The sequence below is a fragment of the Globicephala melas genome, chromosome 6, assembly GCF_963455315.2.
Source record: "Globicephala melas chromosome 6, mGloMel1.2, whole genome shotgun sequence".
Classification (NCBI taxonomy): Eukaryota; Metazoa; Chordata; class Mammalia; order Artiodactyla; family Delphinidae; genus Globicephala; species Globicephala melas.
The window spans coordinates 34,064,432-34,079,976 of NC_083319.1; the positions used below are offsets into that span (position 1 = coordinate 34,064,432).

The following is a 15,545-nucleotide window of genomic DNA, read 5'->3' on the forward strand; positions in this document are numbered from 1 at the left end:
CAACACTATGCCAGGACCTGGGTTCGTGAGGGTGTCCATGCTCCTCAGGTCAAGCCTACCTCCTGGGTATTTTTACTTTTATTTATTTATTTTAAAAATAAATTTATTTATTTATTTTTGGCTGCATTGGGTCTTCGTTGGTGCACGCGGGCTTTCTCTAGTTGTAGTGAACTGGGGCTACGCTTCGTTGCGGTGCGTGGGCTTCTCAGTGTGGTGGCTTCTCTTGTTGCAGAGCACGGGCTCTAGGCACGTGGGCTTCAGTAGTTGTGGCATGCAGGCTCGGTAGTTGTGGCTCGCGAGCTCTAGAGCGCAGGCTCAGTAGTTGTGGCGCATGGGCTTAGTTGCTCCGCGGCATGTGGGATCTTCCCGGACCAAGGCTCAAACCCGTGTCCCCTGCATGGGCAGGCGGATTCTTAACCGCTGCGCCTCCAGGAAAGTCGACTTCTGGGGATTTTTAATCCACCCCCTTGCCCTTTACCTATGAGGAAACAGGCCCGAGAGATGCAAGAAGAGTATGGTCAGGAGGGCAGGCTCTGGAGTCGCCTAGGTTGGAATCAGCCTCTGCTGATCAACAGCTACTGACAGCTAACCCGCTCCGTGCTCTAGCGTCCTCATCTGTAAAGTGGGAATAATAACTGTCCTATCTCAAGGGGTTGTTAAGGGGAGTAAATGAGCTGATACATTTAAAATACCTAGCATAGAACCTGGCAGATCATAAACACTCAAGAAACGTTGAAGATTCTTACTTTTAATCACTCAGCTAGTTAATAGCAAGACCAGAAAAAACACCCAAGTCTTTCAGATCCCAAAGCCCACAATCTTTTTTGTCTAACATTTTTGATTTACAGATCCTTTAAGGATCTGATAAAAACCATCAACGCTCTCTTTTGTTTGGCTCACTTATTTACTTATTCACTCAACAAACATCTCCTGAGCACCTACTACGTTCCAGGCACTGGGGATGCTGTGGTGTTAACAGCCTAATGGAAAGGAGCAATAGTTAGCGGTAATTACAGAAGTAAAGAAAATCGGGAGACAGGACTTCCCTGGTGGTGCAGTGGTTCGGAGTCTGCCAGCCAATGCAGGGGACATAGGTTCGAGCCCTGGTCCGGGAAGATCCCACATGCCGTGGAGCAACTAAGCCCGTGCGCCCCAACTACTGAGCCTGTACTCTGGAGTCTGCGAGCCACAACTACTGAAGCCCGTGTGCCTAGAGCCCGTGCTCTGCAACAAGAGAAGCCACCACAATGAGAACGAAGAGTAGCCCCTGCTCACCGCAACTAGAGAAAGCCCGCACGCAGCAACGAAGACCCAATGCAGCCAAAAATAAATAAATAAATTAATTAATTAATTTAAAAAAAAGAAAACCAAGAGAACACAACAGAAGGACGGGCCTGAAACAAGCAGGGGCACAGGAAGAATTTCCTGAGGAGGTACTATTTAAGATGGGATCAGAAAAATGCCCAGTAACCACTTTAGATAGGTTTTCCTAAAAATATGTCCCCTTTTCCCCAGGGCATCTCTTGGGCCCAAAGACTCTCCAGCCACCAACATCGAGAGTGGTGAAGAGCAGGGGGGAAGCCCAAAGGCTCTCCTGAGCTTTGGGAAGCCACACACACCCAGACGGACGGCCAGGTGGCAGCTGAGGGACTGCAGAAAGCACACTGCACTAGGCGTCAGATCTGCCCTCAAGACCCATTTCCCAGCTGTGTGACACTGTACAAACTTCCTGGCCCCTCTGAGTCTCCATTTCTTCATCTGCAAAATGGGGCATAGTAGGGATAAGATATATTACTGTAAGCGGGCTACGGAACTGAAGCCTGGACTTGTCAAGTTTCACAGACACCTAGGTTCTCTGCTTCCCCCCCTTTTTTAAACTACCAATGGTTTAGGCTAGAGTTATGTTTCTTTCGACTCAATTTACAGACATATCTTAGGGTTGGAATAGTGACACAAAAGGTCAGAGGCCTAGCGAAGGAACTGGGCTCCCTTCAAATATTCTAGTTGACTAAAAGAATCCTAAGTGTTTCAAGAGCCTTTAAAATGTTGTTTCATCTAATGATCCATTACTGCAAAGCTATCCTAAGGAAACAATTCAAACCACAGAAAAGAAGATGGTCATCTCAGCATTATTTATAAGCACAAAAAACTGAAAGTAAAAACATAACCTCATGTTCAAACATAAAGAAATGGTTACATACATTATAAATCCTCAAAAGAAATACTACACCATCATTAATAACTTTCAGCACAAGATATGGAGAGCTACATGTCAATTATATCTCAATAAAGCTGAGAAAAAAAAACAAGATATGGGTAAAAGCTGTAGATAATGTTAACTGGGAAAAGCATGCACGGAACTCAACATTCACAAATATAACAACTAGGAAATAAAATATGCACATAAAACAACTTCAGGAGGAAATATATAAAGAGAGCTGCCAGGGACTTCCCTGGTGGCACAGTGGTTAAGAAACTGCCTGCCAATGCAGGGGACACGGGTTCCAGCCCTGGTCCGGGAAGATCCCACATGCCACGGAGCAAATAAGCCCGTGCGCCACAACTACTGAGCCTGCGCTCTAGAGCCCGCGAGCCACAACTACTGAGCCTGTGTGCCACAACTACTGAAGCCTGCGTGCCTAGAGCCAGTGCTCCGCAACAAGAGAAGCCACCGCAATGTGAAGCCTGCGCGCCGCAACAAGAGTAGCCCCCGCTTGCCGCAACTAGAGAAAGCCCGCCTGCAGCAACAAAGACCCAACGCAGCCAAAAATAAATTAATTAATTAACTGATTAAAAAAAAAAAAAGAGCTGCCATATAGAGATTATGGGTCAGTTTTTCTCCCTTTTTCCTGTTTTCTAAACTTTCTGTGACATTGTATAACATTGTATAATTTTTATAATTATAAAAATTTTTTATATTTGAAAAAAGAGCACGTAAAGGAGTCTTGAGGCAGGTTACAGAGCAGATGGGACCCAAGACCTGGCACCAGCTGGACTCGTCCAGTATGTCAGCATGGCCATCCTGTGTGCTACTGCCTTCTGAATCATGCAATGCCACCTCACCCAGATAAGCCACGGCCACTCAGCAAGGGGAGGACTCCTGTCAGAACTGAGGTTTCCTGAGTCCAGGCCACTTTCCACTGGGAGAAAACTGGCCCAGTGTGGCATCTTCCACAGGCTTGAGGGACTCTGGGGTTCCAGGGTGGCTGGCCCCTACTCCCAGAGACAGCCTGCTTTGAAAACTATGGTTCCCTGCATCACTGGCCCTCTGATCCCCCTGGCCTCCTGTTTAGTTGGACATTTATCTTGTTAATGCTATGGGGAACTCTAGGTCCAGAAAGCACAAAAAAGTCTAAAGTGAGCAAGGGCTGGAGCTGGCTCTAAGCCAAAGCCACAGGGCTACCTGATGTCCCCTAGGTCTGCTAAAATGACAAATAGCAGCGTGGCAGAGGGCTCACCTCATCCATGCCGGAGGCAGTGAAGAAGATGCCAACCTCCTCGGCATATTTCTGCAGCTCCTTGTACTGGGCGTGGCTGAATTCCAGGTGGCGTTTGTGCTCCCCGTACGTCTTCCCCCAGGAATGCTTCGAAGTATACGGCCTCTCCAAGGCTTTCCGATTAAACTTATACTCCAGCTCACTCTTCTGGAACTTGGCACAGTCAGCGCCACACTCCTGCAACACACATTAGGGCTCCTTTAATGACCCTGCACAGATTCTGAGAGACAAGAGAAGTGTTGGGGCAACTGCTATGAAATTATTATCTTTAAAAATAACATCGGGGGGCTTCCCTGGTGGTGCAGTGGTTGAGAGTCTGCCCGCCGATGCAGAGGACACGAGTTCGTGCCCCAGTCCGAGAGGATCCCACATGCCGCGGAGCGGCTGGGCCCATAAGCCATGGCCGCTGAGCCTGCGCGTCCGGAGCCTGTGCTCCGCAACGGGAGAGGCCACAACAGTGAGAGGCCCGCGTACCGCAAAAAAAAATAAAAATAAAAAAAAATAACATGAATTGACAGATGCATTAAGAACTCCCAAAGAAGAGAAACAGGAAAAGCAAGGAAGTCTCACAGGAATAAAAGGGTGGGGATGGGGGTTCTGCTGTATTTTTCCCTCTTAAAATGTAAAAAAAAAAAAGGGGGGGCTGCTTTGTTTTGTATTATAATATTAAAAATAATTAATCAAACAGTCAAAGAAGATTTTAAGTTGTGTAACTCGGCAGAGGCTATGAAAACTGGGCCAGAATTTAGGGGAAAAAGTCAGAATCTGACTTAACTCTGACTCTCTTGGATAAGTCACTTCCTATCTCTGGACTCAGTTTCTCCATCTATACAAATGGCCATTTGGACTAGCTCTAGGACCTGTAACTTGCTGAGGAGCCCCTGATGGGGGTGGGAAACAAAGGAACAACTGTGTTTTTAGCTGTTCTGCACATCTGCTTTTCTGCATGGCATCTCGTTTGAACAAGAGGTTCTGGGGCAAAAGCAAGCAAACTTAGAAATGCCCCAGCTTTACTTAACAGAAGCTATAATATAAAAGCTGGATTGTCTGACTATAAAAGCTGTAATTTTATTGCCAGTCAGCCTCCAATCTTTCAAAATTGTTTTTTAAAACCACTCAACAGATAGATTAAGCAAAGCTCTCTAAAGTCTCAGCTCGCTGACATTTCTGTAGACACAGAGGTCTTCATGCTGCTGGAAACCTCAGCTCCAGAAATGCCTGTGCTGAGAGTGCTGCTTCTACTCCTGGAAAAATCAAAAGATGGCACAGTGAGGACTTGATGCTGGATAGAAGTTCAGAGAACATTAGACCTGAAAGTGACCTTGGGCAACAGAGTCCTCATTGTCTAGATGAAGATCCCAAGGCCTAGAGTGACCTGACCAAAGCTGCACAGTGAGTCTCTGGCAGAGCTGGCCAGAGTGGCTTTCCTGAACGCTGCAGAACATGATCTTCACAGAGCACTGCTTCCTTCCCTTTGCTTCTCACCTCCGTGTGAAGAAGTAGACTTACCCGCAAGAAGTTAAAAAGCTTGTCTCCACCTAGGCAAGTAGTAAAGTGAAGTAAAACAGCAGAAAGTACTAATGATAAGAGATAAGATAAAGTTCTACCACACTCCACCTGACAGCAGTTGTATGGGGAGGACAGCAGGTTCCTCCTCTTCTTTTCTCAGCTTCTTTCCTAAATATGACAAATTTCTCTATCTGTTTAATGCTATGGTCAACTCTTGGTTCAGAAAACACAACCACTGTCACTATTTTACCATAATGCTGATGGTTTCTTTGCTCAAGCTTTTATTGCTTCTCTACTGGCAAAAAGCAAGCTACAGAATGAGCCAAGGTGTGATGTGCCCTTTGCATCAAAATTTGAGAGTTAAAAGTATATTCAATCAGCAAATTTCTAATTGTAACACAGTTATATTTTTATACATATTATATAATTATAATAAAATTTTATTGTAATAAAATAAAAATAACTGGGTGAACAAAGAAAAGAACAAAGGGTGTCACTCATCATCCAATTATACAAAAGCTTAAGTTGCAACCCACTGTAGTCACCCAGAGAGTGAGTCCTAAGAGGAACTCAGGATAGAAAAAACAGGATGAGGGATTCTGTGCTTTGGATAAAAAGCCTCCAGAGGAGCTTCTGGGTTGGCGAACACGTGGAGGTGATGGGAGAGTGGTGCGCCTGGAGAAGTCATGGGAAGTCTGCTCCCATTCCCCGTGCCTTGCCCTATGCATCCCTTTCATCTGGCTGTCCCTGAGTTATATCATTTTATGATCCACTGCAGATCTACCGTGTGGCTGACAGGGTCTTGGTGCTCCAGCCGGGTGTCAGGCCTGAGCCTCTGAGGTGGGAGAGCTGAGTTCAGGACATTGTCCACCAGAGACCTCCTGGCCCCATGTAATATCAAATGGTGAAAGCTCTCTCAGAGATCTCCATCTCAACGCTAAGACCCAGCTCCACTCAACAACCAGCAAGCTACAGTGTTGGACACCCCATGCCAAACAACTAGCAAGACAGGAACACAACCCCATCCATTAGCAGAGAGGCTGCCTAAAGTCATACTAAGTTCACAGATACCCCAAAACACACCACCAGATGCAGTCCTGCCCACCAGAAATACAAGATCCAGCCTCATCCACCAGAACACAGGCACCAGTCCCCTCCACCAGGAAGCCTACACAACCTACTGAACCAACCTTACCCACTGGCGGCAAACATCAAAAACAACAGGAACTACGAACCTGCAGCCTGTGAAAAGGAGACCTCAAACACAGTAAGTTAAGCAAAATGAGAAGACAGAGAATTACACAGCAGATGAAGGAGCAAGGTAAAAACCCACTAGACCAAACAAATGAAGAGGAAATAGGCAGTCTACCTGAAAAAGAATTCAGAATAATGAGAGTAAAGATCAAAAATCTTGGAAATAGATGGAGAAAATACAAGAAATGTTTAACAAGGACCTAGAAGAACTAAAGAGCAAACAATGACGAACAACACAATAAATGAAATTAAAAATTCTCCAGAAGGAATCAACAGCAGAATAACTGAGGCAGAAGAACAGATAAGTGACCTGGAAGATAAAATAGTGGAAATAACTACCACAGAGCTGAATAAAGAAAAAAGAATGAAAAGAATTGAGGACAGTTTCAGAGACCTCTGGGAGAACATTAAACACACCAACATTCGAATTATAGGGGTCCCAGAAGAAGAAGAGAATAAAAAAAGGGACTGAGAAAATATTTGAAGAGATTATAGTTGAAAACTTCCCTAATATGGGAAAGGAAATAGTCAATCAAGTCCAGGAAGCACAGAGAGTCCCATACAGGATAAATCCAAGGAGAAACACACCAAGGCACATATTAATCAAACTATCAAAAATTAAATACAGGGCTTCCCTGGTGGCGCAGTGGTTGAGAGTCCACCTGCCGATGCAGGGGACAGGGTTCGTGCCCCGGTCCGGGAGGATCCCACGTGCCGCGGAGCGGCTGGGCCCGTGAGCCATGGCCGCTGAGCCTGTGCGTCCGGAGCCTGTGCTCCGCAACAGGAGAGGCCACAACGGTGAGAGGCCCGCGTACCACCAAAAAAAAAAAAAAAAATTAAATACAAAGGAAAAATATTAAAAGCAGCAAGGGAAAAGCAACAAATAACATACAAGGGAATCTCCATAAGGTTAACAGTTGATCTTTCAGCAGAAACTCTGCAAACCAGCAGGGAGTGGCAGGACATATTTAAAGTGATGAAAGAGAAAAACATACAACCAAGATTACTCAACCCAGCAAGAATCTCATTCAGATTCAACAGAGAAATTAAAACCTTTACAGACAAGCAAAAGCTAAGAGAATTCAGCACCACCAAACCAGCTTTACAACAAATCCTAAAGGAAGTTTTCTAGGCAGGAAACACAAGAGAAGAAAAGGACCTACAATAATAAACCCAAAACAGTTAAGAAAATGGTAATAGGAACACACATATCGATAACTACCTTGAATGTAAATGGATTAAATGCTCTAACCAAAAGACATAGACTGGCTGAATGGATACAAAAACAACACCTGTATATTTGCTGTCTACAAGGGACCCACTTCAGACCTAGGGACACATACAGACTGAAAGTGAGGGGATGGCAAAAGATATTCCATGCAAATGGAAATCAAAAGAAAGCTGGAGTAGCAATTCTCATATCAGACAAAATGGACTTTAAAATAAAGACTATTACAAGAGACAAAGAAGGACACTACATAATCATCAAGGGATCAATCCAAGAAGAAGATATAACAATTGTAAATATTTATGCACCCAACATAGGAGCACCTCAATACATAAGGCAAATGCTAACAGCCATAAAAGGGGAAATCGACAGTAACACAATCATACTAGGGGACTTTAACACCCCACTTTCACCAATGGACAGATCATCCAAAATGAAAATAAATAAGGAAACACAAGCCTTAAATGATACATTAAACAAGATGGACTTAATTGATATTTATAGGACATTCCATCCGAACACAACAGAATACACTTTCTTCTCAAGTGCTCATGGAACATTCTCCAGGATAGATCATATCTTGGGTCACAAATCAAGCCTTGGTAAATTTAAGAAAATTGAAATCATATCAAGTATCTTTTCCAACCACAACACTATGAGGCTAGATATCAATTACAGGAAAAAATCTGTAAAAAATACAAACACATGGAGGCTAAACAATACACTACTTAATAACGAAGTGATCACTGAAGAAATCAAAGAGGAAATCAAAAAATACCTAGAAACAAATGACAATTAAAACACGATGACCTAAAAGCTATGGGATGCAGCAAAAGCAATTCTAAGAGGGACGTTTATAGCAATACAATCCTACCTCAAGAAACAAGAAACATCTCAAATAAACAACCTAACCTTATACCTAAAGCAATTAGAGAAAGAAGAACAAAAAAAAACCCGAAGTTAGCAGAAGGAAAGAAATCATAAAGATCAGATCAGAAATATATGAAAAAGAAATGAAGGAAATAATAGCTAAGATCAATAAAACTAAAAGCTGGTTCTTTGAGAAGATAAACAAAATTGATAAACCACTAGCCAGACTCATCAAGAAAAAAAGGGAGAAGACTCAAATCACCAGAATTAGAAATGACAAAGGAGAAGTAACAACTGGCACTACAGAAATACAAAGGATCAGGAGAGATTACTACAAGCAACTCTATGCCAATAAAATGGACAAACTGGAAGAAATGAACACATTCTTAGAAAAGCACAACCTCCTGAGACTGAACCAGGAAGAAATAGAAAATATAAACAGACCAGTCACAAGCACAGAAATTGAGACTGTGATTAAAAATCTTCCAGGGCTTCCCTGGTGGCGCAGTGGTTGAGAGTCCACCTGCCGATGCAGGGGACACGGGTTCGTGCCCCGGTTCGGGAAGACCCCACATACTGCGGAGCGGCTGGGCCCGTGAGCCATGGCCGCTGAGCCTGCGCGTCTGGAGCCTGTGCTCCGGAACGGGAGAGGCCACAACAGTGAGAGGCCCACGTACCGAAAAAAAAAAAAATCTTCCAAAAAAAAGGCCAGGACCAGATGGCTTCACAGGCAAATTCTATCAAACATTTAGAGAAGAGCTAACACCTATCCTCTCAAACTCTTCCAAAATATAGCAGAGGGAGGAACACTCCCAAACTCATTCTACGAGGCCACCATCACCCTGATACCAAACCAGACAAAGATGTCACAAAGAAAGAAAATAACAGGTCAATATTACTGATGAACATAGATGCAAAAATCCTCAACAAAGTACTAGCAAACAGAATCCAACAGCACATCAAAAGGATCATACACCATGATTAAGTGGGGTTTACCCCAGGGATGCAAGGATTCTTCAATATATACAAATCAATCAATGTGATAAACCATATTAACAAACTGAAGGAGAAAAACCGTATGATCTTCTCAATAGATGCAGAAAAAGCTTTTGACAAAATTCAACACCCATTTATGATAAAAACTCTCCCGAAAGTAGGCATAGAGGGAACTTACCTCAACATAATAAAGGCCGTATATGACAACCCCACAGCCAACATCATTCTCAATGGTGAAACATTGAAACCATTTCCACTAAGATCAGGTACAAGACAAGGTTGCCCACTCTCACCACTATTATTCAACATAGTTTTGGAAGTTTCAGCCACAGAACTCAGAGAAGAAAAAGAAATAAAAGGAATCCAAATTGGAAAAGAAGAAGTAAAACTGTCACTGTTTGCAGATGACATGATACTATACATAGAGGATCCCAAAGATGCTACCAGAAAACTACTAGAGCTAATCAATGAATTTGGTAAGGTAGCAGGATACAAAATTAATGCACAGAAATCTCTTGCATTCCTATACACTAATGACGAAAAATCTGAAAGAGAAATTAAGGAAACACTTCAATTTACCATTGCAACAAAAAGAATTAAATACCTAGGTATAAACCTACCTAAGGAGACAAAAGACCTGTATGCGGTAAAGTATAAGACACTGATGAAAGAAATTAAAGATGATACAAACAGATGGAGAGATATACCATGTTCTTGGATTGGAAGAGTCAACATTGTGAAAATGACTATACTACCCAAAGCAATCTACAGATTCAATGCAATCCCTATCAAATTACCAATGGCATTTTTCACAGAACTAGAACAAAAAATTTCACAATTTGTATGGAAACACAAAAGACCCCGAATAGCCAAAGCAATCTTGAGAAAGAAAAACAGAGCTGGAGGAATCAGGCTCCCTGACTTCAGACTATACTACAAAGCTACAGTAATCAAGACAATATGGTACTGGCACAAAAACAGAAATATAGATCAATGGAACAGGATAGAAAGCCCAGAGATAAACCCACACACATATGGTCACCTTATCTTTGATAAAGCAGGCAAGAATATACAATGAAGAAAAGACAGCCTCTTCAATAAGTGGTGCTGGGAAAACTGGACAGCTACATGTAAAAGAATGAAATTAGAACACTCCCTAATTCCATACACAAAAATAAATTCAAAATGGATTAAAGACCTAAATGTAAGGCCAGACACTATAAAACTCTTAGAGGAAAACATAGGCAGAACACTCTATTACATACATCACAGCAAGATCCTTTTTGACCCACCTCCTAGAGAAATGAAAATAAAAACAAAAATAAACAAATGGGACCTAATGAAACTTAAAAGCTTTTGCACAGCAAAGGAAACCATAAACAAGATGAAAAGACAACCCTCAGAATGGGAGAAAAAGCTGCAAACAAAGCAACTGACAAAGGATTAATCTCTAAAATTTACAAGCAGCTCATGCAGCTCAGTATCAAAAAAACAAACAACCCAGTCCAAAAATGGGCAGAAGACCTAAATAGACATTTCTCCAAAGAAGATATACAGATTGCCAACAAACACATGAAAGGATGCTCAACATCACTAATCATTAGAGAAATGCAAATCGAAACTACAATGAGGCATCACCTCACACCAGTCAGAATGGGCATCATCAAAATATCTACAAACAACAAATGCTGGAGAGGGTGTGGAGAAAAGGGAACCCTCTTGCACTGTTGGTGGGAATGTAAATTGATACAGCGACTATGGAGAACAGTATGGAGGTTCCTTAGAAAACTAAAAATAGAACTACCATATGACCCAGCGATCCCACTACTGGGCATATACCCTGAGAAAACCATAATTCAAAAAGCGTCATGTACCACAGTGTTCATTGCAGCTCTATTTACAATAGCCAGGACATGGAAGCAACCTATGTGTCCATCAACAGATGAATGCATAAAGAAGATGTGGCACATATATACAATGGAATATTACTCAGCCATAAAAAGAAACGAAATTGAGTTATTTGTAGTAAGGTGGATGGATCTAGAGACTGTCAAACAGAGTGAAGTAAATCAGAAAGAGAAAAACAAATACCATATGCTAACACATATATACGGAATATAAAAAAAAAATTGGTTCTAAAGAACCTAAAGGCAGGACGGGAATAAAGACACAGATGTAGAGAATGGACTTGAGGACATGGGGAGGGGGAAGGGTAAGCTGGGATGAAGTGAGAGCGTGCTGTGGACCTATATACACTACCAAATGTAAATAGATAGCTAGTGGGAAGCAGCCACATAGCACAGGGAGATCAGCTCAGTGTTTTGTGTCCACCTAGAGGGGTGGGATAGGGAAGGTGGGAGGGAGACGCAAGAGGGAGGAGATATGGGGATATATGTTTGTGTATAGCTGATTCACTTTGTTATACAGCAGAAACTAACACACGACTGTAAAGCAATTATACTCCAATAAAGATGTTAAAAAAAAAAAAAGCCCCCAGATAGCTAACATGCATGTCTCAGGAAAAATTTTAATGATCCCAGATTCTTGCATTTGCCCATATATAGAAAAGCACTAAAATCATTAACTTGAGATATTTGTTCTTTGTGATTAGCAGTACTTTTTTTTACCAAGATTCATGCTTGATTACATGTATTTCCTAGCCAAAAAATCCATATATATACTGGCTTCTCCCCTACCTCTTTGGAGCAGTTTCTCAGATCTACTGAGAGACTGTATCCTGGGCTATAGTCCTCATTATAAAACTTAGCTCACAACTCTTCTGTTGCGCATTTTTATTTTGGTCAACAATTGAATGAACTGCCAATTAAAGAAGGTCACTTGCCACCTGGTTCTACAAGAATTAACTCACTACCCACTGCAGCTGCTGACCTTCAACATATCCTGAAAGTAATTTAGGGTAGAGATCAGGAATGAGGCTCTCTGTGCTCCAGGAAAACTGGCAGAACAGGCCTTTAGACAGTTAAGTATTTGTAGGAGAAATTTTTTATGAACCTGGATTCTTGAATCTTCCCATACTTAGAAAAGCACTAAAACCATTAACTAAGATATCTGTTCCTCGTGACTAGCAGCAACCTTCCACAGAGATGTGTGGTTGATTACAGGTTCCCTTCATCTAAATCACATATATACTTACCTCCCTCCTCACTGCTTCAGAACAGTTTCTCAGAGGCTGTCTCCCTGGTTATGACACTGAATAAACTCAGTATGACACTGAATAAACTCAACTCACAGCTCTTATACTATGTGATTTTTTCCAAGTTGACAGAATTCAACTTTTAATATTGTAAACAGATTTGGTACATGAACAAGCCAGCTTGTACATAATATACTCTGGATAACTAAACTTGGAAATGTGACTCCATCTGGCAAGAAAAAAAATCCTAAAATGTAAGGATTTCAGAAGATTCCATTGCTTTAAGTTTAAAAATAAAGATACATACATATTATAAAACAAGTGAAACTGAAGCTTAGAGAGGAAAAGTCCAAGATTATCCAGCTGCCCAAGATTATTCAGCTAGTAAATGGTATCATGACTCCAGTCCAGCGCTCTTTCCACTATAACACAACCTCAAACTCTTCATTCTCCTCCCCCGGGGAAAACTATCCTTCACAATTAAAACAGGAAGAAGAAAAAAAACCACTATAACTTTGTTTCTATGGCTTCACTATTTCTAGGTATTTTTACAACTTCAGCATTCAGAGTTGACACCTCCAAAATAAGGTTGTTTCCTAAATTAAGAGCCGAAGTCTCCCCCTAGAAAACAATGTTACAGTACAAAGGCTGGAGCCCCGTGTCTAAGAGCAAAGCTCTGAAATACATGAATTACTAGCTGTGGGCCCTCAGATAAGCCACTGATCTTCTCTGAGCCTTTAAAATGAAACCAACAGCATCTATTCCACTGTGTTGTTGTAGGAATTAAATGAGATGGTGCATTTAAAGCACTTGGCCCAGAAAGCATTCAAAAATGTTAGCAATTGTTACTCTTTAAAGGTATTTTAATTTTTAGATTTCATAAGCGATAACATAGAGTATTTGTTTTTCTCTGACTTATTTCACTAAGCATAATATCCTCCAGGTCCACCCACATTGTTGTAAATGGCAGAATTTCATTCTTTTTTATGCTTGAATAATATTCCATTGTGTTTATCAACCACATCTTCTTTATCCATTCGTCTGTTGACGGACACTTAGGTTGCAAATAGACTCACAGATCTAGAGAACAAACTAATGGTTACCAGTGGGGAGAAGTAAGGGGGAGAGGTAAGATAGGAGTGGGGGATTAAGAAGCACCATCTACTATGTATAAAATAAATAAGCAACAAGGATGTATTGTACAGCACAGGGAAATATAGCCATTATTTTGCAATAACTTTAAATGGAGTATAATCTATAAAAACATTGAATCATTATGTTGTACACCTGAAACCAATGTTATTGCAAATCAATTATACTTCAATGAAAAAATAAATAAAATTTAAAAATAAAAGTATTTTTATGATTCAGTAGGCTTCCATAAAAGCTAGTCCTGAAGGAGTAGTAAGAGTTAGTCCTGAAGGAGTAACAGAAAACCTAATCATGAATGACTGAGTGAACAGCACTGACTGAAGGGAAGTGAAAGGAAAAAAGATGGAGTGAGCTATCGCTAAACCAAGGAATCACAGCGCAGACTTATTGTGGGGCCCGGGGTCACAATGAAGAACGTGACAGGCCTCCCCTTCAGAGGGCTCACAGTCTAACAAAGAGAGAAGTTTAAACAGACAGTGACAATACAATTCGATGGGAACAATTACAGGAGCCCAGCTTTGCAGGCAGGGATTGGAGAAAGTATCCAAAGAGGGATCATAAATGTTCATTAACATCATATCACTAATAACCAACATGTATTGAGTCCTATTTGCCAAGTACTCTACTAAGAGCTTTACACGAGTTATCTCATTTGATCCTCACAACTCTATGAGGTAGGTAAGTACAAGGAATGGCAGGTGAGAGAGACAACAGCAAATTTCAGGAACTTCCCGGAAGTAATTCACTGTCGCTGGAAGATGTCAGAGATTAAAAAAAAAAAAAAAAAAGGCAAGAAGGGGCCAGGTCATTAAGGTCTTGAAGGCTTTATTAAAGGGTTTCGACTCTACCCGCTGGCAGTGGGAAGCCACTGAAGGTGCCAGGCGGCTGATCAAATCTGTGTTTCAGAAAGATCATTCTGCCACCAGAAGGGAGCGAGAGAGCTGGGAGTAAGGCGGGGGGGGCGCAGATGCAGTAATGCAAACAAATCAGGATGGTGGCGGAGGGCTGAAGAGGATTCGAAACGTTTGGAAATGGATCCGGCGAGCTGGACGGCAGGCCGGACGTAGGGCACCGAGAGGCAGAGGAAGGATGGCCCCAGCTCTGCGCAGCCCTGCCCCACCCTTGCCCAGGCCGGTCTTCCCCAGGCCCCGCCCCCCGCTCGGCGCCCGAGTACTCTAGACAGTCCCCTCACCTTGGCCATGCGGATCATGCGCTTGGCCACGTCCAGGTCGCCCTGGTGGTTCTGGCCGATCTCGGCAATGATGAAGCATGGGTGCTGCCCGCCCACCCAGCGCCCGGGACACAGCTCCAGCTCCAGCGGCATAGCAGCGGCTCGCGCTTCCTCGCCACACCACCCGTCACGGTGCCGCCGCCGCCGCCTTGGTCGTTTCGGTCAGCAGCCCAGCAGAGCCCACACACCGGCCCCGCCACGTCAGCCCGCGACCACCGCGCAGCCAATCCTCGAGCGCCGCCTCGCTCCAGCCAGCCAATCAGGTCAGGGGGCGGAGCCACCCTCTAGGGGAGAGGTGCGGCGGGAAGAGGAAGCCGCGCGCACTTCTCCGGAGCTGAGCTTGTGGCTCACGGGGTCTGGTGGTCGTGGGGTCCCTGCGTTTACCCGTGAGCAGACATTCCCCGAAGGAGGCTGACGGCTGGGTGCCTTCGGCGTGGAGAGAGTGCGCGCCCTACAGTGTAATGGAAATACAGATTCTGGAGTTAGAATTACAGAGCTGGTTCGAGCCCAGCCCATGCCACTAACCAGCTCTTGATCCTGAATACCTTAGTCTTTCTGAGTTTTATTTTCCTTTTTCTCTGAAATGGGAAAATTATAAAGACCCCACCTCTTAAGGTTCGTGAGATGATGTATAGAACACCCTAATCACAGTAC

General features: G+C 43.0%; 1 protein-coding gene across 1 annotated transcript in view; it reads right to left on the reverse strand.

The window, feature by feature from the left end:
• Nucleotides 1-15,082, reverse strand: part of NANS (N-acetylneuraminate synthase) — a 29,177-nt gene extending 14,095 nt beyond the window's left edge. The window contains exons 1-2 of the mRNA XM_030829809.2: nt 14,853-15,082; nt 3,459-3,674 (exon numbers count right to left, since the gene is read on the reverse strand). Coding sequence (XP_030685669.1) covers nt 3,459-3,674; nt 14,853-14,984 — 348 coding nt within the window. The 5' untranslated portion in view covers nt 14,985-15,082. The remainder of the gene's footprint in view (nt 1-3,458; nt 3,675-14,852) is intronic.
• Between the last annotated feature and the right edge of the window lie 463 nt (nt 15,083-15,545).